Raw genomic sequence first — 27,900 nt, 5'->3', positions numbered from 1 at the left:
AACACCAGGATAGAGCGGCCAAGTAAGATTTCATAGAAGCAAGAGAAAGTTTTTGGTCTGCCAGAGACATAAGGAAGTCCAGCACAATCGGTACCGAGGTTGGGAAGGCAGTAATTCCCCGGGAGCGAAGAAAGGAACGAAAGCGAGAGACTTTATAAGTGTAGGCCCTGGTTGTAGCCGGCTTGTGAGCTGCGCGGAGGACCTCCTGTAGGTTCTGCGGGAGGGAGGTCAGGCGAGAATCCTCCAAGCAGTGAGATGTAGAGAGGGGAGATCCGGGTGCAGGATCTGGCCGTTCTCCCTGGACAAGAGATGAGGTAGAAGGGGCAGAGTGAAGAAGGTCACTCTGGAGAGATGAAGAAGAGCCGGGAACCAAGGTTGACGAGGCCAGGCTGGAGCTATCAGGATCGCCGACGTCGGTACCGACCGGAGTTTCTGTAGGACCTTTGGTATGAGAGGAAAAGGCGGAAAGAGGTAGATCGGTTCCGCCGACCAGTCCAGAAGGAAGGCGTCTCCCAGGCAGCCTGGAGAGGAGGACGGGGGAAGTCTTGCCCCGTATCGAGGCAGCTGAGCATTCTGGGGAGAAGCGAAAAGGTCTAGAGTGGGGAAGCCCCATTTGCGAAAAAGAGAAAGAAGAGTCTCGGGGTCGAGCATCCACTCGTGGGAGGAGGTCGTCATCCTGCTGAGGGCGTCTGCCAAGTTGTTCTGGATCCCGGGAAGGTGAATCGCCGAGATTTGGATGTTGCGGGCTATGCACCAATACCACAGCTGGGAGGAGAGGAGCATCAGCTTCCTTGAACCCGTGCCGCCCTGTTTGTTGATGTAGAAGACTGCTACTGTGTTGTCTGATTGGACGAGGACAGATCTTTGGGAGATCAGGCGGGAGAAGGCTTTCAGAGCCTTGAAGATAGCAAGGAGTTCCAGAAAGTTTATGTGATTGGCCTTCTCGGAGGGAGACCAGAGGCCTCGAACAGTGAGACCGTTCATGTGGGCTCCCCAGCCGAAATTGGATGAGTCCGTGGTTATGGTGGTGGAGGGGGGAATCGGGTGGAACGGGAGACCCCTGCAGACGTTGGAGAGGGATTTCCACCAGAGAAGCGACCGACAAACGTGGGGCGGGACCGAGAGAAACCTCGAGTTGGGGTGGCGAAACGGCTTGAAAACGTCTATAAACCACCTCTGCAGGGTCCGAAGATGGAGCCTGGCAAACGGGGTCGTGAGGACTGTGGAGGCCATGTGGCCGAGCAGTACCTGGATGGATCGGGCCCGAACCCTCCGGTGGGTCTCGCAGAAGATGATTTGTTGGCGAAGGGCTAGAAACCTGTCGAACGGGAGAGAGACAGTCCGAGCGATTGAGTCGAACAGGGCACCGATGAAGCGAATTTTGTTCGACGGGGTGAGGTGAGATTTGTCGTGGTTTAGCTGGAGACCGAGAGATTTTAGAAGAGAGAGGGTGTAGTCGACGTGACGTCGGAGGAGGGCAGGGTCGGATTCGACCAGAAGCCAGTCGTCTAGATAAGGGAAGACTGTGATCCCCTGGAGCCGGAGGTGGGCAGCCACGACAGCGACGACTTTGGTAAAGACCCTTGGGGCCGTAACGAGGCCAAAGGGTAAAACGGTGAACTGGTAGGTTTGGTCGAGAACTTTGAAACATAGGAAGCGCCTGTGGGCTTCTCGAATCGCTACGTGGAAGTAAGCGTCTCGTAGGTCTATAGACACAAAGTAGTCCCCGCGTTGAAGCATCGGGAGGATGGAGGCGATGGACACCATCCTGAACTTGGTCGGACGTATGAAGGTATTGAGAATACGTAAGTCCAGAATGGGGCGGAGGCCCCCGCCTCTCTTCGGGACCGTGAAGTATCTGGAGAAGAAGCTTTGAGGGTCCCGTACCGATGGAGAGGGCCGAATAGCCCCTTTGGCGAGGAGGGCGTCGACCTCTGCAAGAATTTCTCGAGAAGGGTTGGAGAGGAGAACCTGTCCCGTGGGCGGGAGCCCTTCGAATTCTAAGGCATAGCCTTTTTGGACAATTTTGAGAACCCAGGCATCTGAAGTAATAGATTTCCAACGGTGAAAGAAGGGAGCCAGGCGGTCCAGAAAGAGACCATGAGGTTGATTTGGCGGAAGAGAGAGGTGCAGAGGAGTGAGAGCCGCATCGGTACCGAAGAAAGAGTCTCTGGAGGGAGAGATGGCGTCAGGAGCGCCGGTGAGGTTGACCAGCGGTGGGGGTGGTACGGCCGCGTTGTCTCTGCGGCTGAGCCGCCCGTCGAGGGTGTTGGCGGTTCTGGTTGTTCGATACCGAGGGACGCCTGAAGGATTGTTGGCGGTAAGAGGGAGGCGGGAAGCGCCGAAAATGTTGAGGGAACCACTTGGTGCGGTGTGTTTGGGGTTGGTCACCACATTTAGTGGCCAGAACTTTAAAGTCATGGTTGGTTTTGAGCTTATCATCCGTACCGGAATTAAAGAGGCCCATGGCGTCGAAGGGGAGGTCTTCGATGACTTGCCTGGAGGAGGAAGACAAGCCGGACGACCTCAGCCAGGCGTGGCGACGAATGGCAATGGCGTGGGCGATCATTTTGCCGGCCGTGTCGCCCGTATGCTTAGCCATCTGGATTTGATGATGTGCTAGCGAGTCGGCCTCTTGCTGGAGGGTGGACATGACGGACCGGTCTTCATCAGACAATTTAGAGAAGAAGGGCTGAGCTTTTTCCCAAAGGATCTGCTGGTATGCCCCCATACAGGCCCCATAGTTCGCCATTCTACAGAGTAGAAGGGCTCCGGAATAGAGCTTCCGACCGACCGCGTCAAACCTTTTGCCCTCTCTGTCTGCAGGGGTAGTGGATTCGCGACCGGAAGACTGAGAAGCTTTAACGACCATGGAGTTCGGGTCGGGATGGTGTTTAAGCCATTCTAAAGTGTCGTCATCTGTACGATACCAAGACTCGATTCTCTTCGAGGTAGGAGGGATCGAGGAAGGAGTCTTCCACGAAGATTGGATGACGTCTAGGAGATAAGGCAAAAATGGCAACAGCGTGGCTGGAGGGGCCTGGGCTTGGACCCGTTTGAAGACCGGGTCAGTCACTGCCTTGGAAGTCTGCTTGATTTCTAGACCCAGGGCATCAGCCATTCTAATCATTTGCTCGGAGAAGGCCCGAATGTTGTCGGTAGGCGAAGGAGGGTCCACCTCATAGGCGTCATGCGGAGGAGAGAGATCAAGGCCTAGAGATACCACCGAGGCCGAGAGAGCAGAATCAGGGCGATCTATATCGATCTCATCGTCCCCAGCCCCTTGAGGGGACTGAGGGGGAGATGATAACACAGTCTCTGGTGGCGGCAAAGCCTCAAGAGCAGGAGCCATCTGTGGCCGAGTTTCTTTGGAGGCCGAGGCCTGGGCCGCTCGAGCCAGGCGAGTGGTCTGTCTACCCCGTTCCGGTGTCGAGGTCGGGGGAAAAAGCTGTTGACGAGATGAACGATGAGAGACAGCAGGTCGAGGAGATGGCACCCTGACCACTGTCTGAGTGGAGTGGTGGGGTGAGTCCTGCAACTCGCCATCAGAAAGTTGTTGAGGAGAAGGTTGGCGAGGTCGCTGAGCGGGAGCGATCGGAGAGGATCTTCTAGAAGAAGTCGCCGAAGAAAGGACGTCCATCTTGGAGGAAGCAGAAGAGGAAGAGCGTTGGGTTGCCCTCTTCTTAGCGAGCGGTTGTTTTGATGGAACCCTCAGGGATTTACCCGGTGTGGGAGGGACCATTGCTGAGTCGGATTGGGTCCGACGAGCTTCCTCATGAGCCCTTTTGAAGGCGATCTTCATCGCAGAGGTCGACGGAGGAGCCCCGAGATGGGATCGAGCCGAGGATACGGAAGCCACCGAGCTCGATGTCGAGGAAGGGCCGACCCGAGCAGAACGTGTCGACACCGTGGCCGTGGTGAGTGTGCACGGTGGTTTAGCGGCTTTAGACGATCTGGAGGCTCTGGACGCCTTAGACGAGACCGAGGGAGCTTTAGCTGTTGGAGCCGACATCGATCCCGGATTAAGCGGCGGCTTCGTGCCCGAAGTCGACGGAGCGGGTTCAGGGGCAAGCGATTTTTCGTAGAGAGCCGCTCTAAGCCTCGCGGCTCTATTCTTCCTAGCCTGAGCCGTTAGGGCCAGGCAGAAACGGCAGGTACCGACGACATGTGCCTCCCCGAGGCAGTAGAGGCACTTGGCGTGGCCGTCGGAATCAGGAATTTTAGCGGCGCACTGAGTGCAACGCTTGAAGCGAGTCGTAGACATGAGAATCCGAAGTGAACCTTGCGGCGGAAAAAAAGGAACTGGGGAGGAGACGCCGAGGGCTGCCTTTTATGCCCTCCGGGGACGGAGGGGCGTGGCTACCGCCAAAATTTAAACTTCAGCTTGGGAAGAGTTTTCCATTGGAACCTGCGCAGGCGCAGCCTCTCCATTAGTGTGCATTCACAGAGTACACGAAGAAAAAACAAGATTACCTGTCATTGTGAATATCCAGTTTGATAGTCTTGGCTCAGGTTCCTTTCCATCTGCAATTAGTTCTGCTTTCTTTGCGTCCTAATCTGTTCCCACAGCTCTCCCCTTCAAAACATTGTTCATTACTTTTCTAAGTAGTCTTACATTCCTCTTTGCAAGAGTTTTCCAGAAAAAGCCTTATAATATGAACTGTTTTCAAGGACTTGCAAGAGCTTGTCCAGCCCCAGCCCTACCATGAAGAACCACAAAGAGACAACCCACATCTCTGAAAGAAAAACATATTGTGTTTCAAACTTCCTCTCAAATCCTTCCTTGACCAGAATAATTGAAGGTCACTCTAACCTCATTTCTATTGTTTTGAGTCATTTCTCATTTTCTACTCCTCACCATGTCAATTCCCATGTGATTTACATTTGGAATACTTTCCACAGAGATTAATCCTCCAACACCATGGGTTCTTTCCCTATCTCCTTACTGGTAACTGGATTTTTCCATAACTCCATCACTTTTCTAAAATAAAATCCAGGAATTTTATATATATCACAACTCTGATAGCTACTCTTTTCATCCTGATTGGGTTAATCCAACAAGCTTCTCCATATTTTCCTCTGTGTCATATACTTGGTGACCTTATAAATCTTAACACAATACACATTTCACTTCAAAGCTTAAGAACAGTTCTTAAGTCTCTTGGTTAATTATATAACCTTAAATACATGACAGAAATGAATAAGGACACCCTGTAACACTATAACAATGTATATCAAAATTATGGCAATTCTCACAATGCAATAGAAGATGGGGTAAAACAGAAATACAGTAGACTCTAGTTAACCAGAACTCAAGCAACTGGCCAGAAAATAGAATAAATAACACATATTGTGAATTAAGTTGTTTCCAGTATACAGTAAAACTGTGTTATTAAGTTAAGTGTGTCTTAATATTTGTCTTATTTTTAATTACTGAAATTTCAATATTAATATTAAGTCATGTGGGGTATAGTATTAGACTGTATAGACTTCTAGATGATCTTCAGGTGGATATACAACATCAACATTACTTTCTGGGAGTGATGTGTATGTTGGGAGAGAGGGGTCAGTGCTACCCCCTCCCCCCCCAAAAAAAAATCATGGCATGGGATTTAACTGCCACTCTACCTGCATCACAAACCTAGTTTTCAAACAAATGCAAAATGTTTACCAGTTATTGATAAAATAATGCACCTTCTCTAGACACACATCATCAACAACAAAAAAAAACCTCAGAACTTGTAGATCACTGATCTATTATTTCATCTATCAGCATGCCATTTTGTTTGTTGTATTTGTGCAGATATAAAGAGATTTCAGAGCCATTCCCCTATTATAAAGGTTTAATGCAAAAAAACAGTATTTTATCAGATTTATTTCCTTTACTATTTAAGGGAAATGACTGGATTTCCACCCCCACTCCCTCTTTTGGTCAGGCATTATACAATTTTAAAAATAAATTCAGACACAAAACAAACTACTAACAGCATCTGAAACAAAAGACTACTGATGGTAACAATTCAGGTCCTATTCTCATTTATCTCAAATCTTCCTTTCATTTGGCCACCCTTTGTGACTGTCTGTGTGCTTAAAAGAGTGTTTGTTGGGAACAAATGCAGCAGAGACAAAGATCAACTCCCTCCACAGTAGCTGTGTAGTTAGGCAATATTCTAACAATCCACAAAGGCTTATGTCATGCAGACTTATTCAATTCTAATGTTGGACTCCTGATCCTAGGTAATAAAACAAATAAGAAAATAGCCCTTAATTTACAAATATGCAACTTGTACACACAATTGTGTGGGCTACATCCTGTTGAACTCAATAGGACATGCTGCTAAGTGCCCAAGTACAAGGGCACACCTCTTGTCTGTCACATATACAATATGACCTTTGTGGCCAGAGCTGCTATTGTACAAGAGCCATGGTGTTATAGAACATAAAGATTTTAGCAATCATTTTGTGAAACGTGTTGTATTGAGAATATGGAACAGATGTAAGTTTAGATTGAACCTGAAAATGCCTCTATGGCTCTCAGCACAAGAAGCCTTTTACTAAAAAATGCAACAGATAAAATAAAGTAAAATAATGTACAGTATCAAGATTTGTTAAGGTGAATATAAAATTAAATCTAGCGAGCAATTAGTAGTAGAGAAATAGTTTTCAATTGAGTAATTAATAGTAGATGAATAAAGTTTTCAATGGTTTTGTTACATAGTTATTGGAAACATTTAAAATGTATCAAAATGAGACACTATTTTACTTTGCTATTGCATATAATAATATGTAAAAATTTGACAAAATTTTTCTGGTTTGATTGTGTGCTACCTACTTTAAAAGTACAGTAGAGTCTCACTTATCCAAGCCTCGCTTATCCAAGTTTCTGGATTATCCAAGCCATTTTTGTAGTCAATGTTTTCAATATATCTTGATATTTTGGTGCTAAGTTCATAAATACAGTAATTACAACATAACATTACTGCGTATTGAACTACTTTTTCTGTCAAATTTGTTGTATAACATGATGTTTGGTGCTTAATTTGTAAAATCATAACCTAATTTGATGTTTAATAAGCTTTTCTTTAATCCCTCCTTATTATCCAAGATATTCTGCTGGTCAGTTTGGCTTGGATAAGTGAGACTCTACTGTAGTTGTTATACTCCTGAAACTACATGTTTGTGGCTGAGTAAATTATGTTGAATTGGTTGAGGCTCAATGAGATATTAATTGAAAACTGATAGCAAAATGTGCTGCAGGATATCCCGTAAAAACAACGTTTTTTGCAGTTTAATAAACCTTTTCCATGTTTTTATGATAGAACCAATTAGGAAATAATATTATAAGTCAGGAACAAAAATCATGTTACATAGTATAATGGGACTCGACTATCCATGGATTTTGGCATCCAAGGGAGGTCCTCAAACTAAAACCCAGTGGATACTAAAGGCCCACTGTGTACGTAATAAAAGGAAGATAAAGGTCTTTTTCATTTGGAAAATTGGATACAGGAATTCTCGAAGATTTTATCTCATTCCCGAGGTATAAGGAATAACTCCCCTTTAAACTTCCCAAGATTTCTATGAGGTTCACAAAATATTTATCTATTTTTGATCTACTCTTCTTCACAGCCTAAACTCTCGATATAGCTTACAACTAAAACACAATGGATAGGATTCCAGAGGAAGCATTTGCTCAAGATCACTCTATCTGTTTTTAGGTGACCCCTTTTCTGACTTAAGTGTGTGATTGTTATGGTTGAGCCTTATGGCTCCAATACTGGGAGACGTGGTCGTAAGACTCCTCGAGAGTCAGACTCTCTTGAGGAGCGAGAGAGGAAACGGCTGCGGGATATCTTTGCAGAACCATCTGACGAAGACTCCTTTGAGGGTTTTACTGAGAGAATGGAGGAAGAGGTGGTTAGCTCAGAGGAGGATGACATGGAATGGACTCGTGTGAGGGAGGATTTGGGTGTTCCTGGTAATGATAGCATGGGAAGCGACTGGCGGGTTGCAGGATTGGACCCGTGGACGAGTTGGAGGGATGGGACGGGATCCACAGCTGGGGATGATGTGGGGCGTAGTCAAAGATGTTTTAGTTCTGATGAGGATGATGATGATGAGGCACCTGGAATTAGGGTAACACCTGATAGCGATGAGGAGTTGTAACTGGCATAAAATGGGGTCTTGAATCCAGGGCTAATTGCGTTGGGCAAGGTAATCTGGACGGACGCTTGGGATCTTGTTGGGAAATTCCTGAAGACGGGTGTGTTTCGTTTGCTGAATACGTAAGTTACCAAGGACACTGGGCATAGGCGGCGGGAGGAACTGTGTGGGCTTTTGTTGTGCAACCTGTGTTTAATCTTATTAGCTTGGACCTCCGTCGTCTTCTTGACGGACATTATTTACCTACTCGGAATTGACGCTGGACTGGCTGACTGACTGACTGACTGACCGACTGACTGACTGACTGACTACGATCTTGGACGACCCTTTCTTTGGTTATCGGAGGATTTCGTGGAACCTAAGACGCCTGCACCTGGTAATCAACCTCGGACCGGATTGGGACCCCGCTGACCGCTGCAACCCTTGATTGATGTGTTTGGACCCGGAGTTCGCCCGCTGCACGGAGGAGTAACAACTTAGTTGCTCAACCACAGCTGTTGAGTAGCAGAGAGGAATCTGCTGCCAGTATTTATGTTCTATTGAATCCTTGTTTACCAGCTTTTGTTTGTTTATAGTCCCAGGCTGAAGTAAGCATTTTTGGTTTTACCCGGATTAAACTCCTGTTTAATCCGGTTTATCTTTTGAACCGTTTTTGAGTGACTTTTCATATTGAAGGCGAGTGTTTGCCTAGCTCTTTGTTTTTTACGAGCATTTTTGGTTCTGTATCTTTAATAAACTGTGTTGAATCTTATCTACTGGCGTTCTGTCCTTGACAGTGATCTTCTACTCCAACCATTTTTAGTCTAATTCAATAAAATAAACAATAGACTACTGGATTTACATTCAAATAATGCATTTATTCTTGGACTATATTGATAAATCATTACAGTATAAGTTAAGAGTGATTATTATTCAGCTTAATAATAAAATTGTACCCATTATATCCTTCCTCACAAGCTGAAAGATTTCCAATACAAAGTTTTTACTCATCTATGTGATGGTCACCAAATAAAGAGAGTTACAGTCCAACAACATCTGGAGAGTTGCATGATTCCTATCCCTGTCTTAAACTGGATATTTTGGGCGGTACATAGAAGACGTCTCAGAAAATGTGAGAAACAGAGATTTACTGAATGCCAAAAGGGCCCAAAGCCAAGCAATGTTTTGAGTGTTACATGTGAACCATAATAAAGCCATTAATATTTACCACACCCATATAGTCCAGTTACACAATATCCTTCTTTGAAACTGCTTAGCTCAAAAAGTGTCCAAAAGGTCCATGCTGATCACACATATATTCTTCTCCATGATCTCATCCCAGTACATATACTTCAATTACATAAACAGGAATTTGTATAACGGGGGCTAATGGGAGATTGAATGCTCTGGCTTACTTTTTTTGAAAATCACTCTCCTGTCCTCAAACAAGAAAAAAACTACTTATTTATTCAAGTAAGCACAGTACACTAGTCCTTTAGATTGTAGAAGAACAAAAACAAATGGAAAAATAATTTTAAACAAAGCTTCACAATTATAGGCAAACGCCAGTGAATGAAATGACTAAACAAATTCGGAATACATGCTATAAGCAGGCTGTTACCCTCATGAATTCATGAACACAGATCATTAATGTAATACAAAGTATTATCAAATCCATATAGAAATATTGATGTATGCTAATACATGAGAGAAAACTGACAAGCAGTTTTGTTAAAACAGCAATGCTCAAGTGCAATGCTTTTTTGTATTACCATCAGGAGGAGGTGGCGGAGGGGGGAATCCAATAGTGTCCATTCTACGTTGCTGTCGTCTTAACTCCTAGCAAATGATTCTGCAAAACAATATATTGTAAAACAGTTAAACATGCTTCAAAAATATTTAATACATTCACAATTTAAAAGCAACACAATTGGCTTTTTGGAGGAAGAAATATTAGAAGTTATTTAACAAATGAATGAGAAGACATGTTTTCTAATGTTGCATCTAATCACTTAATCTGCTTATTATGAAGGAATTAATAATAATAATAATAATAATAATAATAATAATAATAACTTTATTTTTATACCCCGCCCCATCTCCCCAATGGGGACTCGGAGCGGCTTACATGGGGACCAAGCCCAAAAACATACAACAATAAAATGATAAAACAATTATTCCATCAATAAAACATCAATTTCAATAAAACCATCATAGTAATCAACATATAGCATAAAATATTAAAAGCAGGAGAGTAAAACAAGGATCTGGGCCAAAGTGCAAAATATATCAAATGGGAGAGGTAGTTTCTCAGTAAAGTGCAAAATAGTAGTGGCAGAAAAAACCTGTAGTTGGATGGGCAGATAGCTCACCTAATAATTAATCGACGAAGGCCTTTTTGAAGAGCCAGGAATTGTAAAGCTGTGTCAGAGAACACGTTTTTTTTATGCAGAAAGCTGCAGAATCAATACTTCTTTACTCAAAATGAAGGATCACTGCCTGTGATCCTGAAAAGCACTTCTTGCCTTTTTGAGTGCCCGAGAGATAAAAGGGTGGTGAAGCCATTCAGGGGCACCTGGTCTTTGAGGTGGCACTGGCACTTTCCCCTCTAGAAGGAAGCAGCTAAGTGTAACTCCAACCAAATATATACATCTATATATATAAAAGAGTGATGGAATCCTGGCACCGAGCAAAACAACAAAACTAAACACCCCCCAACCTCGAAATTTCACAACACAATCCATCATCCACACCTCGAGGTTGAAACCACAAAATATCACGTCACGAACCTCCACAGGGCCTAAAACCCCCCCAAAACCGGAGCTATTCAGTGCAATTCCAATGGGCCACAGCAACGCGTGGCAGGGCACAGCTAGTATATTATATATATATGTCTAACACCCCTGTGATGTCTGTTTTGCTGTCTCTGTCCCTGTTCAGAAGATTTCTCCCCACTTTCTGCCCCTGCAATAATTGAATTTTGAAAAATTTGGTTTGTTGTGGAAACAAGGATGGGTGAGAAAACTTCAGGCTAGACACCTCTATGCTATGATAACTCTTCCAGGAGTTAATTTCATTTCCTAGAGGTAGATTTCTCTCACTTCCTGTTGTCTCACTCCCGTTCTTAGCTACGAGTCATTTGTAAGTCGGATGTTTGTATATTGGGGACTGCCTGTATATGCAATATCTCAGAATTGGGTAAGGTGGACAAATCTACATTATACGGACCAGTTCAGGAATGCTGAATTAAATGTGCATCCAAATACCTGTGATGACCCATGGGCCTTGTAGTCCTGCTCAGGACATTGTAATTCCTGATGAGGAGGAAAACTTGGGTTTTTTACCTTCCCAGTCTGAACTGGATTCCTCTCAGCCAGATCTTTCCCAGGCAGATCTGGGAACCTTGCACCTGCAAGAAAGTTGTCTCCCAGAAGTATGTCAAACAAGCCCAGAGCCTACTTCTCCCGTGTTCTTGCGCCGGGAGTTTTGTAAACAACAGAGAAGTTTGGAATCAGCTTCGCGCAGGAGTGCGAGGATTGCAGCTAAGAATGTAGCCAATTAAGACTGCTTCTCGTGAGAATCTTTAAGGAGTTTAACATCTGGTCTCAGAGTTTAGCTTTCGTTTCTGATTCCCAGAGAACTGCTTCGGTGAGAAAGTTAGACTCTATATAGGTGTTTTGCCCGCGTAGTAACTTCGCGGAGTCAATTCGTCAGCCTACGGAGCGAGTTGTGTCTGGACAGCGCGCTCCGATTCAAGCCTCGCTCCTGCTCAAGCCTTGCCTTGCTATCCAGCCTTCGCCTTGCTTCCCAGCCTTTGTTTATCTACGGACCTTGCCTTGTTTCCCAGGACCAATCCTTGCCTTGTTCCACGGATTTTACCAAGTTATTCCACGGACCTTGTTCTTGTTCCTAGTTACCTTGTTCCACGTTTTAAGCCTTGCTTCAAGTATCAAGTTATTTCCTAGCCTTGCTCAAGTTTATGGACTAAAGAACCTTGTCATCTCCCCTCACTTTGCCTGGCAAAGTGAGTGTTTCGGTTATTGGATTACAACTTTGGACCTTAATATTTCATATTGGACATTGCCTTTTTGGACTAATTTTGACCTTTCTTGAAAGGTCTGCTTCTGGACTAACTTTTACATCTGCTTTTATTAACTTTATATATTCCTTCAATAAAGATATTAGTTAGATTCTGGCCTCTGTGTTTGGTTATTGGTGCCTTTGCAACCTGGGTCGTGACAGTTTGACTCCGCCACCCATAAGCACCAATTAACCAAGGCCAGAATGTCTACCGGAACCGTGCCGGGTGGGCAGCCGCTTACCTACACCATCGACAAGGATGAGGTGGATCGCATCCGCGACAGACTCAACGCCCAGGATGGAGAAATAAAGGGCTTGCGGGAGCGCGGAGTCCGCCTCCCGGCCATGGCGTTGCCTACCAAGTTTACTGGAGAAGCTTCTAAGGTTCATGTTTTCCGTCGCCAATGTCAAGCTTATCTAGAGGCCCGAGATGCCGAGTTTCCCCAAGAAGACATCAAAGTGGCGTGGGTTTACAGTCTTCTAGACGGGCCAGCGGCCAATTGGGCGACGGCACTGTACGACCAAGCCTCTCCACACCTAAGATCAGCGCAACACTTCTTGGACCACCTCAAGGAGACTTGGGGAATCGAGGACAATTTGGAGGCAGCCGGTCACAAACTCCGTCGCCTTTTCCAAGGAGACAGACCTATGTCTCAGTATATAGCCGAGTTCCGAGTGCTGGCCCACAACACCGGCTGGAACGATGTAGCCCTCAGAGGACAATTCCGGGAGGGTCTCAACATTGAAATGCTGGAAGAAATCTCCAAGGTGGATCCTCCCCAGACCCTCGAGGCACTCATTGATCAATGTTTACGGGCTGAAGTCATGATTGCCAACAGGAAACAGTGGGTTCGAGGCCAGGGCAGTAGAGCCGGGGCAAAACCCCCCGCTCCCATCAGCGTTCAGCCACGTCCAGTGTGGAGACCCCCACCGCCAACCCCATACCCCAGAGGAGGCGAGGAGGTGCCGATGCAGTTGGGCAATGTGCGTCCCAGACTGGATGCCGCCGAGAAGGCCCGTCGTCAACGCTTAAACCTCTGTTGGTACTGCGGGAATGGGGGCCATTTCGCCAGAGAGTGCCCAGCCAAAGGGAAGCCTGCCGCCCGTCTTGCGGCGGCGTCCTCCACGGAGACGAAGGCGTCTGAGCCGACTGGCACACAGCCGGCGGGGGAAGCCAACGACCGGGTGTAGAGAGGCTCGCCAACCCGGTCAAAAAATCCATTCAAGAGCCGCCAACCGGGGTCCTGTTCCTTCTCGTGGTCACATTATGGTCAGCAAAAAGGGGACCCGTCATGATCCACGCCATGATAGACTCTGGAGCTACCAACAATTTCATTGATAGAGAGTATGCCGACTCTCTGGGATTACAATATCATGATTTCAAGAATGCCCGTGTGGTGCAAGCCATAGACGGCCGCCCCCTCAAGACGGGCCCCGTAAGTCAGTGGTCGGAACCCACCAGGATGTGGATAAGGGAACATATGGAAGAGATTTCCTTCTTTGTTACCGAGGTTCCCCATTTCCCTGTGATTTTGGGAATTCCATGGCTGACTCTCCACGACCCTAACATCTCCTGGTCCAACAGAGAACTGCAGTTTGCTTCGCCGTACTGCCAAAACCATTGCCTCGTAGCCAAGGTCTGCCATGCCACAGACACCGAGCCCATCATCACCTTGCCAAAGAAGTACTCCGAGTATTGGGATGTATTCAACGAGAAAGAAGCCGAAAAATTACCCCCACATAGACCTTATGACTGTGCCATTGACTTGGTGGAGGGGGCCCCGATCCCGCGAGGGCATCTCTACTCCCTGACTGAACCAGAGCAAGAAGCTCTCAGGGAATTCATAGAGACAAACCTTCGCAAGGGATTCATCAGACCCTCTCAATCCCCAGCCGCCTCCCCAGTGATGTTTGTGAAGAAGAAGTCAGGGGAACTACGCTTGGTGGTGGACTACAGAGCATTGAACAATATCACCAAGCGGAACAGCTATCCCCTGCCCCTAATCTCGGATCTACTGGATCGGCTTCGAGGAGCCAAGGTTTACACCAAGCTGGATCTTCGGGGGGCTTACAACTTAGTTCGCATCAGGGAAGGGGACGAGTGGAAGACCGCCTTCCAGACCAAATTCGGATTATTCGAGTCCCGAGTTATGAATTTCGGTTTATGCGGAGCTCCCGCAACGTTCCAGCATTTTGTCAATGACATTTTTCAGGACTATCTAGACAGGTTCTTGATAATCTACCTGGACGATTTTTTGGTGTTTTCTAGATCACAATCAGAACATGAGAACCACGTCAAAATGGTGTTACAACGATTGCGGGATCATGGACTTTATGCCAAGCTGGAAAAATGCGCCTTTGATCTACAAGAGGTAGATTTCCTTGGTTACCGCATCTCGCCTCTAGGGCTTTCCATGGATCCAGCCAAGGTTTCAGCAGTATTGGAATGGCGGGCGCCAACTAACAAGAAAGAAGTGCAGCGTTTCTTGGGGTTCGCGAACTATTACCGCAAGTTCATTCCAGATTTTGCCCGCTGGTCTGACCCCATCACTAGCTGCATCCGTGGAAAACAGCCTTTCCGCTGGACTGATCAAGCAGAGAAAGGGTTCCAGCAACTAAAGAAACTATTCACGTCCCAGCCAATTCTACAGCACCCAAATCCTGGAACCCCTTTTGTTGTGCAAGCGGACGCCTCTGATGTGGCAATTGGGGCGGTACTCTTACAACCGGTGGGAGATCACCTCCATCCCTGTGCCTTTTACTCTCGTCAACTAACCACACCAGAGAGGAATTACACCATTTGGGAAAAAGAACTACTGGCCATAAAGGCAGCCTTTGAAACTTGGAGACATTGGCTAGAAGGGGCCAAATTTCCCATTGAAGTCCATACTGATCATCGTAATCTAGAACATCTAAGAACTGCCCGCAAACTGAATCAGAGGCAGCAACGTTGGGCTTTATTCTTCGAACGTTTCAACTTCCAGATTCATTACGTGACCCCAGCCCAGACCAAGCAAGCAGACGCCTTGTCACGTAAACCGGAATACGCTGCAGGACGTAAGGAGACCTTTGAATCCCAACTATTACAACCCGAGAACTTTGCCACGCTCACAGTGGGGAACACCAAATCCATTTCCATTGGTTCAACTTCCTCTACTCCAGGACCCATCTGTGCTCAAGAAATCAGGGCTAGTCAGCAAGCAGATGCCTGGGCGCAGGACCAACTTCGCCAAGGTCTGCATTTTCCCTTTTCACTTAGAGATGGGCTGCTTTGCTATAGAAATCATGTTTATATCCCACCCGGACCGGGCAGGGAAAAAGCGCTCCGTCTGTGTCATGACTGCAAACCAGCAGGACACTTCGGACTATTTAAAACCATGCATCTGATCCTAAGGGATTTTTGGTGGCCCAAGATCCGCAAGGATGTGGAAAAATATGTCAACACCTGCCCAGTATGCCAGCGCTCCAAGATAAGAAGGGAGAAGCCCTCAGGGCTTTTACACCCCCTTCCTACCCCATCTCGCCCATGGGAAATAATTTCTGCGGATTTCATCACTGACCTACCACCTTCCTGTGGATTCACCACGATCTTAGTGGTGGTGGACCTTTTCACCAAGTTAGCCCATTTCATTCCCTGCGAAGGCCTCCCCACGGCCAAAGAGACTGCGGATCTATTCCTTCAACATGTTTTCAGACTACATGGATTGCCCAAGAGTTTAGTCACAGACCGTGGATCTCAATTCACCTCTCGTTTTTGGAAGGCGCTACAAAAACTATTGGGCATAGACTCCCGCTTATCTTCAGCTCATCATCCCCAAACAGATGGGCAAACGGAGCGCACCAATGCCACTTTGGAGCAGTATCTTCGCTGTTATGTAAATTACCAACAGGACAATTGGGCTTCTCTGTTACCACTGTCTGAGTTTGCCTACAACAATGGAGTTCAAGCTTCTACAAAAGAAACGCCGTTCTTTGCAAACTACGGCTTCCATCCACGTTTCTTTCCCCCTGTCATTGAAACTTCAGAAGTTCCCGCAGCAGAGGATTGGCTACAGGAACTCACAGCGGTACAACAACTTTTGCTCCAGCAACTGGACCAAGCCAAGGAGGACTATAAACGCCACGCTGATAAACACCGCCAGCCGGGCCCTGAAATCAAGGTAGGAGAACGGGTTTTTCTGTCCACTCGCTTTCTGCCCTCCCACCGCCCTTGCCGGAAGTTAGATGCCCGTTTCATTGGCCCCTATCCAGTGGTGGCGCAATTAAACCCCGTGACTTTCAAACTCCAACTTCCGCGTTCAATGCGCATTCACCCAGTGTTTCACCGTTCCCTGCTCCTTCCGGCGGATGGTGTGCGTCCTGATACAGACCAACCGGCCCCCCCTCCTGTTTTGATGAATGGGGAGGAGGAGTTCGAGGTTGAGGACATTTTGGATTCTCGCTTTCATCGCCGCCGCCTACAATATCTCATTGACTGGGTGGGTTTTGGCCCTGAGGAACGCTCTTGGGAAGACGCCTCCACAGTCCATGCTCCTGATCTAACCCGCCGCTTTCATCAGACCTATCCCGCCAAGCCGCGACCTCGCGCCTCGGGGAGAGGGCCCCAGTTTGGGAGGGGCCTTGAGGAGGGGGATAGTGTGATGACCCATGGGCCTTGTAGTCCTGCTCAGGACATTGTAATTCCTGATGAGGAGGAAAACTTGGGTTTTTTACCTTCCCAGTCTGAACTGGATTCCTCTCAGCCAGATCTTTCCCAGGCAGATCTGGGAACCTTGCACCTGCAAGAAAGTTGTCTCCCAGAAGTATGTCAAACAAGCCCAGAGCCTACTTCTCCCGTGTTCTTGCGCCGGGAGTTTTGTAAACAACAGAGAAGTTTGGAATCAGCTTCGCGCAGGAGTGCGAGGATTGCAGCTAAGAATGTAGCCAATTAAGACTGCTTCTCGTGAGAATCTTTAAGGAGTTTAACATCTGGTCTCAGAGTTTAGCTTTCGTTTCTGATTCCCAGAGAACTGCTTCGGTGAGAAAGTTAGACTCTATATAGGTGTTTTGCCCGCGTAGTAACTTCGCGGAGTCAATTCGTCAGCCTACGGAGCGAGTTGTGTCTGGACAGCGCGCTCCGATTCAAGCCTCGCTCCTGCTCAAGCCTTGCCTTGCTATCCAGCCTTCGCCTTGCTTCCCAGCCTTTGTTTATCTACGGACCTTGCCTTGTTTCCCAGGACCAATCCTTGCCTTGTTCCACGGATTTTACCAAGTTATTCCACGGACCTTGTTCTTGTTCCTAGTTACCTTGTTCCACGTTTTAAGCCTTGCTTCAAGTATCAAGTTATTTCCTAGCCTTGCTCAAGTTTATGGACTAAAGAACCTTGTCATCTCCCCTCACTTTGCCTGGCAAAGTGAGTGTTTCGGTTATTGGATTACAACTTTGGACCTTAATATTTCATATTGGACATTGCCTTTTTGGACTAATTTTGACCTTTCTTGAAAGGTCTGCTTCTGGACTAACTTTTACATCTGCTTTTATTAACTTTATATATTCCTTCAATAAAGATATTAGTTAGATTCTGGCCTCTGTGTTTGGTTATTGGTGCCTTTGCAACCTGGGTCGTGACAATACCGATTCATGATACCGAATAAACATGGAGCACACCACAACCTCACAAAGTCAATTCCATAAAGGGCAAGGATGGAAAGAAGGATCTGCTGAACATTTGTTAGACATTAGTACAAAAATTAAGATGAAAGATTGTAAGGAGCCACCAAGCCTGAAGCGCCTACATCTCATGACTATATAAATCTGACCGCCCTCTGTAACTACCTTCTCTATTCTTCTTAAGTTCTCCTTCTGCTTTTCCAGTTTGTAAACATGAGTGAAAAGCTTGTGTATTATGTTAATTTAATTTACAGACAGGCAGCAGAATAGCATATTGAATATTTATGGCTATGAGCTGCACTGAGGTGAAATGCTTTGCTGAAACACAAAATAAATATGTAAGTACCAATATATAACTATGCTGGGGTTCAGGTTTTCCTGCAGGTAAAACAACATAATGCAACTAGTAGCATCCCAACTAGGTGCAAGTATTATATTGGGTTAGACCATGGTCTATTTAGCTCAGACCTATCTATAGGTATTGGCAACAGCTTTGCAGGGCTTTAGACAGAAATATTTCCCTGCACAAAGAGACATACTAGGGTTCTGCAAGAATCCCGTTTCCTCCGGTACCTGCGGCACATGTGGTATCTTCAGGAGCACAATACGGGAAGGGCTCCCTTAGTATGCCCACAATGAAAGTAAGCGGGAACCGATTTCGGCTCCTCCTCTGCTTTTCAACATCACAGTTTAATCCTTTTTATTAATTCCCCAGCAAATGAAAAGAAAATCCTTATTCCCTGAAAAATACTACCAGTTACCTTTCCTCTAGAGTAGAAAGTAGAAACAGCTGTAAGGAAGCATTAAACCGAAAGCAAAAAGGAGACTGACGTGTGCCAGACAAAAAGAGGGATTTTTTTAAAGGAAGCCCAGGAAGGATAAGGAGCTCCAAGACCTCATCACTCTTCCTTACCTGGAAGTGGGAAGCCTCCTTAAAATGCCTTGGAAAGTGTATGTGGCATGCAGGCCCTCCCGAATTCGGGGGGCCCCACTGAAAGCCGGGACACAAAACAGATCAGAGTTTACCCAGATTGCACAACTCTAAGACATACCAAGGACTAAATTGGGGCCTTTTTCAGAAAGAGCCTATTTTTCTACTTGTCAGATGCAAGCAATCAAAAACAAGCCCTCCATAGTTCCAGTTTGGTAGGGACAGTCCCAATAAATACTCTATTCTCCCACTTTTCAGTTGCTTTTAAAAGTCCCCCATTTCTCTCTTATTGTCATTTTCCCCACTTTCTCCTCAACTTACTTTACTTTGGCAAACTAAGTAAAAGGTGGAAAAGAAGTTCACCCTCAATTAACTCGGTTGAGAGGAGACAAAGAAAGAAGAAGCCTTATCAAACCTAACTGGCTCAAGAGGAAGCCTCTCCTAGCCTCTCCTAACTTTGGCCATCTCAATCACACTCTGATGTTCCTTGGACACATATTTCCGTTTCACCTGTGATACATTGGAGTGGATGTAGCATGAACTTGACAAAACCACCTCTGAGTATTCCTTGCCTATGAAAACTCTGAGAAATCCATTGGCTCAGCATTAAGTCAATAGGCAACTTGAAGGCTCACATATACACACATGTAGCAACTATCTCCAGAACATGAATGATAAAAAAATCTAGCTGCTGCCATCACATGCTGAGTGATAGGGCTTAGATTCTCCCATGCCAAAACTGCACAGCAATAAGCCTGATTTGAAATTGAACTCTGACGCAAGCAATGCTGAACTAGTTCAAAGCTGCCTAATCATTTGCATTGGAACTGGCTTCTGCCTAGATACAAATGTCATTATCCATATATTTCTGAATATTTCCAGAGTACTTAATTACCAGCCACCTACTAACTAGCGGTTACCAAGAACAACAGCATACAAAACTGAATGGGATGTTGCTAAACCTTTCTCTAATCCTGTATCTGGGCTAATCCTGCCGTGAAGAGAAAGATTGCGGCAGTCCTATTGTGACTTCAGCAGGTACAGGGCCAAGCACAGGAGAGCCTTGCTTCAAACTAGATCTCAAAAGTGAGCAGAAACTAAGATCAACAGAAGGGGGAAGTAGAAATGTAGGGAAATGTGACAACTAACTTTTGCTGCAATGTCCCCCTTTTTTTCTCCTTGCAAAACAATCAGCTCTAAACAGGTCACCAATCCAAATAATTTCCCCCTTTAACCTTCAAAATGCTGGTCCTTATTTTGCCCTTTTCCCTATGTTCTTATTCAGTAAACGTAATGCCTGTCTAACAAATAGTTCCGGTCAATATGATTTTAAAATGGATTGAATCCTAAAGTATACAATTACGTTTTATTGATTAGCCTATCAACCATATCATAACATTTGACAAACACATACAGCATACAACCCACATTACAACTAAAGTTAAAATAAACTTAAATTATAATTTATCATGCAGCTAGACTCCTTCTCCCTCTCTCTTTCCTTTTCTCTCTTCTCTCAGAAACACACCAAAAGTACCACTCTCTTACCTTAAGTCTTGATGTTTGCTTGTTTTCTCTTCCCATGTTCTTTCACAGTTGACTACTTTCAGCACTGCAGCTCACTGACCAAGAGTTTTCAATTATGAGCAAAATTACTGGGCACATCTCCAGCACTGCTCTCCAAATTCCTTATGTGGAGAAGACCAGAGCATGCAAAATCTCTTCAGTACAGTATCGGCAGCCCTTGTTACTACTCTGCCAAACAGCTCTTACTGAGTTGTTGTATGTCTTTCGGGCTGTGTGGCCATGTTCCAGAAGCATTCTCTCCTGACGTTTCGCCCACATCTATGGCAGGCATCCTCAGAGGTTGTGAGGTATGGAGAAAACTAAGCAAAGAGGTTAATATATATCTGTGGAAAGTCTAGGGTGAGAGAGGTCAGTGTGAATGTGTAGTTAATCACTTAAATTAGCATTGAAAAGCTTATCTGCTGTCTTCTTCCTGCCTCTGGGGCATCCTTTGTTTAGAGTCGTTAACTGCCCTTGGTTGATTCATGTCTGGAAACCCTCTGTTTTCAGAGTATTGCTTTTTATTTACTGTTCTGATTTTTGAGTTTTGTAATACTGGTAGCCAGATTTTGTTCATTTTCATGGTTTCTTCCTTTCTGTTGAAGTTGTCCACATGCTTGTGGATTTCAATGGCTTCTCTGTGTAGTCTGACATGATAGTTGTTAGAATGGTCCAGCATTTTTGTGTTCTCAAATAGTATTCTGTGTCCAGGCTGGTTCATCAAATCCACAAGCATGTGGACAACTTCAACAGAAAGGAAGAAACCATGAAAATGAACAAAATCTGGCTACCAGTATTACAAAACTCAAAAATCAGAACAGTAAATAAAAAGCAATACTCTGAAAACAGAGGGTTTCCAGACATGAATCAACCAAGGGCAGTTAACGACTCTAAACAAAGGATGCCCCAGAGGCAGGAAGAAGACAGCAGATAAGCTTTTCAATGCTAATTTAAGTGATTAACTACACATTCACACTGACCTCTCTCACCCTAGACTTTCCACAGATATATATTAACCTCTTTGCTTAGTTTTCTCCATACCTCACAACCTCTGAGGATGCCTGCCATAGATGTGGGCGAAACGTCAGGAGAGAATGCTTCTGGAACATGGCCACACAGCCCGAAAGACATACAACAACCCTGTGATCCCGGCCATGAAAGCCTTCGACAACACAAGCTCTTACTGACTCCCTTCAACAGAAGCCAAGTCATACAATATAGCAATGGAACATGTAGGAAACCGTATGCCCAGCTCATACATGCCTAACAAACATACAGAAAAGTATGTTATTTATATCCCTCCTTGCTTCCAAAATAGGACCCAATACAACTAACAATTTGAGTTAAGACCAAGTGATGGATAGTACAAAAGTGAATAAATTGATAGTAGTCCCTCCACATTTGCGGTTTTGATGTTTGTGGATTTTATAATGTTCTCTCTAGGAGTCTCTAGGACTTCCAATGTTACTCCAGTGCAAATAATATAATTGTGGTGGAAGACTTAGAAATTCCTAGGGAGGTGTTTTAGGCATTGAATGTCTGCCATTTTTGTTACTCATTGGAAAAAAAGCCCTGTGTCCTCTTGGGGAGAGAGGGCGGGTTATAAATAAAGTGTTGTTGTTGTTGTTGTTGTTGTTATCTCAGCTACAAAAATGACAATTTATCTGTGGTTTTTGACTTTCATAAGGATCCTATGACTGTAAGCAACCATGTTAAATTAATGTTTTTAACACAGTATTTTGAAAGCAGTTAAAATATAATACAAAAATACAAATAAACATATTTCACTTAGAAGACTTTATATGAGGATAGTTAACACTCAAGTCCCTAGGACTGCTAGTTGAAGCAGAACAGAAAGGGGACTAATCTAGCTCCCCGTATGGGGATCCATAATCTGGGAGCAGCCACCAAGAGGTTACTCCTCCATGTTTCCCCTGTCAGACATCCCGAGACTGTGGAATGAGCTACTGAAAGAGATCTGACAGCCAAATCAGCTGCCAGAATTCAAGATACAACCAAAGACCTATCTCTTCTAGCAGACCTACCTAGGGCTCTTCTACACTGACTCTAAAATGCGGAAGAAATGGGAATAAAAGGGGGGGGGGGTAGATGATTTTTGCTGAAAATGTGAACTGGGCTGCATTAATGGCTGAAAAAGATGCGTTAAAATGGTGCACTTAAAATCAGATTTCGGACTAAAAATGTGCATATTTGCATCACTGTATAGCCCTGCAGTCAAGAAAAACACATTACTTCGTTGATATATGCTGATGTGGACTGCTCCAGCGTATGTACGCATTTTAAATTCTGAAATGGCTGATGAGGGCTGTAAGCAAATGGGAGTCATGGGCACAAAGGCAGCTAACTACGCAGAAGCACAAATGGAAAGCAATTCCTATGAGAACTCTCTGCAAACATTCATTTGTTCTCATGGTTATGAAATTAAACAGATCGTAAGGCACCAGCATGACAGGCAAGTGATCCGAAAGGGTAATGAGGTTCAAGAGGGGAAAAATAAAGGCAGTAGGAGTGTGAGGAGAGATAATGACAGGAAATCTGCTTGTGTGCACATTCAAATATCCATATCAGTGCTTATGAGGTCCAGCACATCTTGGAGATGAAAATTAAAGTAAACCTTGCAGCTGATTTCCATTGTCCATTTGCGGATTTCTAAAATCAGCTACAAACAAACCTGTCAGAATGCCGGATGAACATTTATCATATAAACTGGACACACTGGAGAAAATAAAGAGCTAATTGTCCAATATCTCAGAACACAGCAGGAGTGTCCAATAGCCTCTCTACAAAAATAGACAAAAGGTATTTTAACTATATGTAAGATACTCTTACTAATTCCAGGTATTCAACAACAGCATGAATGGAAAAGATGGGGGGTTACTTTAAAGACCTTACTTTGCTGTTACTCCCCTATTTTTTCTGGATTTGTACTTTATAAACTTAAATATTGTCACAATTAACAAGTGAACAATTATTCTCTCATTGTCTCCAGTACAGAGAGCTGTACGCTGTTTACATCAGATGAATCGTATCTAGCAGAGCTGTCTGTGCAGCCTCTTTAACTAAATATCATTAAATTCTAATTTATCAAGTGTACTTGTCAGTCTGTCTAGAAATGAATATAATATTAGGGTTGCACACTTCCTGCCAAATGGCCAAGATGTTATTTAACATTTAAAGAAAGGTATTTCTGGTAGATTTTTCCCCCCGCCAAAGAAATAAATCATTATCTTTTGGAAGAAATGTCTATATCCACATCCTTCTCCATAACTGGTTTGGTTTCCTCACATATTTATTTGTCTAAATGAACATTGATTTTAGCATGGAGAGATAAAATACATAGTCAACCAGTTTTTTCTCTCTTGAAATTTCATAAAAGTGTGCCAATACTTGTCTACATATGCTGCAAAATCCAAATTCTAGTGGGGTTTAAACTAGAAAATTCACCACTTCTGGGTCCAGGGCCCCAATAATAAAAATTGGGTCAGGTAGAAATCCCCCAAATCTCGTGACAGAAAACCTTCTCAGGCTCTTGATGCTCCCACAACATCTCAAAACTTGCATGCCCTCGTGAGGTAAGAAGTTTACCCTGAGAGCCTGTTTCACAGCCCAGCTGCAACCACAGCTGTGGGAGAGCCCCTGTTCCTTCCCTTCTCTCCCCAAAGTTATCTCTCCCCAAACCAGGCTCTTCTCACTACCACTGGATCTGGAGAGAAACCCTACGGGGGCTTCCTGCCTAACCCTAATTCATGTTAGGGTTCACGACACTGAACTGGAAGGGGATGCTAGGCCCTGAGTGGGCTGGGTGGATGTAAACAAGGAATGTGCACTGTGAAGGCAGGATGACAGCTCTGAGATGGGTCGCTTCCTGAGGCTACTGGGCTGGCATGGAGACCGGGAAGAGCCTCCATGGCTAGTTGGAGGAGTCTGAGGAGGTTGGAGGGAGTTGCTTCCCTCTGTCAAGAGCTCTTACTTAGCCTGCTTATGGGCAGTGATGTGTAGTTTTTAAGGCACCCTCTTACCCCATTCCTTTTCCAGACCCAAGCCAGGCCTCCCTGAGAGGAGCTCCATCACATAAGACTCTCTAGGACTACCAGATAGCACCTCCTTCCTCTCCCTCCCTCTCATGACAAGTTCCACTTTGAACTGTTCCTTGCTCTATCTTGAGACCATGCTTTAAATAAGTAAACAGAATCATCATGAATCTTCTAAAAATCCCCAGAAGGTTTTTTCCAAAGCACACTGGGAAATGAATCTTTCTTGCACCAGTGCTCATTTTTAATAATTTCTATTTTTCCGATCTATGCATTTTTAATATGTAAGGAGTACATATTAAGCAAGCTAATCTGCTTTCCCCCTTTCTTTCTGTTTTGCTGTCCTGCAGATATGAAACTACAACCTGATATGTAATATCTTTATTTCTCTATCCTTCCTTGGATCAGGATGGGAAAGAGAAATAGAGTCATATTCAACTCCAAAACTCAGGATAACCTATTCCAGCAGCTCCATATATTTGTTAAATATCATTGGGGGGGAAACAGAGACATGACAGACCTCACTGGGGCAATCGGTACAGAACTGAATAAAAATCCCCAGAACCAAAGTAGCCCATGCAATAATAATAATAATAATCATCATCATCATCATCATCTTCTTCTTTATTTATACCCCACCCATCTCCCAAAAAGGAACTCAGAGCAGCTTACAACAATGAAGTAAACTATATTGGACAATATAAACAAAATACAGAACATATCAAATTAATTAAAACAAAAATTAACACAAACACAATCAATAAACAATTATTATATTAAAACACTTTGAACAACATTTTAAAAATCCCAGCCATTGCTATGGTAAAATATGGTAATGCTAGCTTCCTCTTTGCCATTCTGATTGTATTTAAGCAGCGGGCCTGCCTCTCATCTCTAAACAGAGACCATTCTGCAATCCATATGGGCTACATGACCTAAAGTTTTTCATTAATTTTCAAATGTGAATTTTGGCACCATTTAGTTTAAATGATTATGCTTTAGTACAGAAACTGGCAAGCAGCCATGCTTGTTAAGCTTTCAAAATGTGAAATTGTACTTCAACTAAACCTTTGGTTATGATCTGTCCTATTCTCCATTCAGGCTAAGTTTTTCCTAATTAAACATGTCTACATATTTATGCTGAGTGTAAATTTTTCTGCATTTCCTATGCTCTCCATATTTCTTGCTATAAGCCTGCAAAGTAATCACATTTCAGCATTTCAGTTCTGCTTGTCTGCAGTGAAACGTTGAAGAACTTGCTACACATTTTAAACTTCAACATTTTTCCTAAAATGCTCATCTACACTTTCTTTCCCAAACAACTAGCCACAGTGTGGATTCCATGCCTCCCCCCATCTTTCCTACAAGTCATCATTTCATACATGCTGTCTACATGGGCCAAATGAGTCACTGCAGGAGTGAATAGGTTCTTTGACATCCACTTGATGCATGAGATCCAGTTGCCTTAATGCAGCTTTGTCTAGGAATTTTTAAAAGTTGTGGGATATTCTGGAGCTTTGTGCTGGTGTGAACAGTTGTGCTGCTTCATATTCAGAAGCGGCTTTAGATGTTGGGCAGCCCAGGGACAGGGTTGGCATTTACTTTCTCCCTGTCAATCTCCCATTTACAGTGACCACAGGGCATGAAACTGGTGGCCAACAAACCAACTGGAGATGGGAGAGACAGAGCAAGTGACTCCTTTCTCCCTCTCTTGTCTTGAATTTCTTCATTTCAGCTAGTACTAACATAGATGCCGAATGATAACCACCATCAGTTTTTTGTCCGGTGGTGGTCACTGCTAAGATCCGAACAAAAGAGGGAAGGTAAGGGTGGTAGTCCAGCCCCTGTGGTTCTGGTATGGCTGAACCCACTTGGCATCACACAATATGGACATCTACTGGGTGTCTGGTTATGTGGGATTGAGCAGCATTTATCTGGATAGGCATTGCCATTTCTGGCATCCGTAGATGGAATCATTTTCTATTTTATTATTATAGTTATTATAGTTATAAATGGCAAGGTCCATGGCAATTCTTCCCTTCTTAATTCTTCCCCGATGACTTGGCAGCCAGGTGCAGCGATTTCGCGCACCATTTTGCAGGCAAAGTTGCTCAGATACGCCGTGAGTTAGACTCCAGTTTAATTGTAGTTCCAGCGGAGGTAACCGAGGTACCTGTCTGTTCGATTTTGTGGGATTCTTTCCGGCTTGTTCTTCCTGATGACGTGGAGGGGATTCTTGGGTCTGTGAGGGCGACCGCTTGCGCTCTGGATCCTTGTCCCTCTTGGCTGGTTAAGCTGGCCAAAGAGGGGTTGTTGGATTGGTTTGTGACTATAATAAATGCCTCTTTGGGCCAGGGGTCAGTTCCATCCTGCTTTAAGCAGGAGGTAGTAAAACCGCTACTTAAAAAGTCCTCGTTAGACCCATCTGTATGTAACAACTACAGACCAATTTCCAACCTCCCATTTTTGGGCAAGGTTCTGGAGCGGGTGGTTGCCACGCAGCTCCAGGAGTTCCTCGATGACACTGATTTTCTGGACCGCTCGCAGTCTGGCTTCAGGCCTGGGCACAGTACCGAGACGGCTTTGGTCGCCTTGGTGGATGACCTCCGCAGGGAACTGGACAGGGGGAGTGTGACCCTGCTGGTTCTCTTGGACATCTCAGCGGCTTTCGATACCATCGACCATGGTATCCTTCTGGGACAGCTCTCTGGGATGGGGCTTGGTGGCACTGTTCTGCAGTGGCTCCGGTCCTTCCTGGAGGGCCGTTCCCAGATGGTGAAGCTGGGGGACACCTGCTCGGACCCCTGGCCTTTGACCTGTGGGGTCCCGCAAGGGTCTATTTTATCCCCCATGCTTTTCAACATCTACATGAAACCGCTGGGAGAGGTCATCCGGAGTTTTGGAGGGTGTTGCCATCTCTATGCAGATGACACACAGATCCACTACTCGTTTCCATCTGATTCCAAGGAAGCCCCTCAGGTGCTGAACCAGTGCTTGGCCGCTGTGGCGGACTGGATGAGGAGGAACAAGCTGAGGATCAATCCTGACAAGACAGAGGCCCTCCTGGTCAGTCGCTCGTCGGATCGGGGTATTGGGTGGCAACCTGTGCTGGACGGGGTTGCACTCCCCCTGAAATCACAGGTCCGCAGTTTGGGGGTCCTCCTGGATTCAGCGTTGACGCTTGAGGCTCAGGTGTCGGCGGTGGCCGGGAGGGCTTTCGCACAACTCAAACTTGTGCGCCAACTGCGACCATACCTCGTGAAGTCTGACTTGACCACGGTGGTGCACGCCTTAGTTACCTCTAGACTGGACTACTGTAATGCGCTCTACGTGGGGCTTCCCTTGAAGACGGCCCGGAAATTACAATTGGTCCAACGCTCGGCTGCCAGATTAATAACGGGAGCGAGTTACAGGGAGAGATCTACTCCCTTGTTTAAGGAGCTCCACTGGCTGCCGTTCATTTTCCGGTCCCAATTCAA

At 45.2% G+C, this 27,900-nt stretch overlaps 1 protein-coding gene across 4 annotated transcripts in view; it reads right to left on the bottom strand.

Annotated features, from left to right (window-relative positions):
- Positions 1 to 27,900, bottom strand: part of arhgef10 (Rho guanine nucleotide exchange factor 10) — a 161,113-nt gene that overhangs the window by 123,343 nt on the left and 9,870 nt on the right. For 3 of the 4 annotated variants that reach the window (XM_062982811.1, XM_062982826.1, XM_062982821.1), the window contains exon 2: positions 9,915 to 9,994. In XM_062982811.1, coding sequence (XP_062838881.1) covers positions 9,915 to 9,957 — 43 coding nt within the window. In that variant the 5' untranslated portion in view covers positions 9,958 to 9,994. Of the gene's footprint in view, positions 1 to 9,914; positions 9,995 to 20,351; positions 20,486 to 27,900 lie in introns of those variants that run through there. The other variant, XM_062982818.1, reaches the window with a different exon arrangement.

This window comes from Anolis carolinensis, chromosome 1, assembly GCF_035594765.1.
Source record: "Anolis carolinensis isolate JA03-04 chromosome 1, rAnoCar3.1.pri, whole genome shotgun sequence".
NCBI classification, from domain to species: Eukaryota; Metazoa; Chordata; class Lepidosauria; order Squamata; family Dactyloidae; genus Anolis; species Anolis carolinensis.
This window is presented reverse-complemented; position numbering and strand designations above follow the sequence as displayed.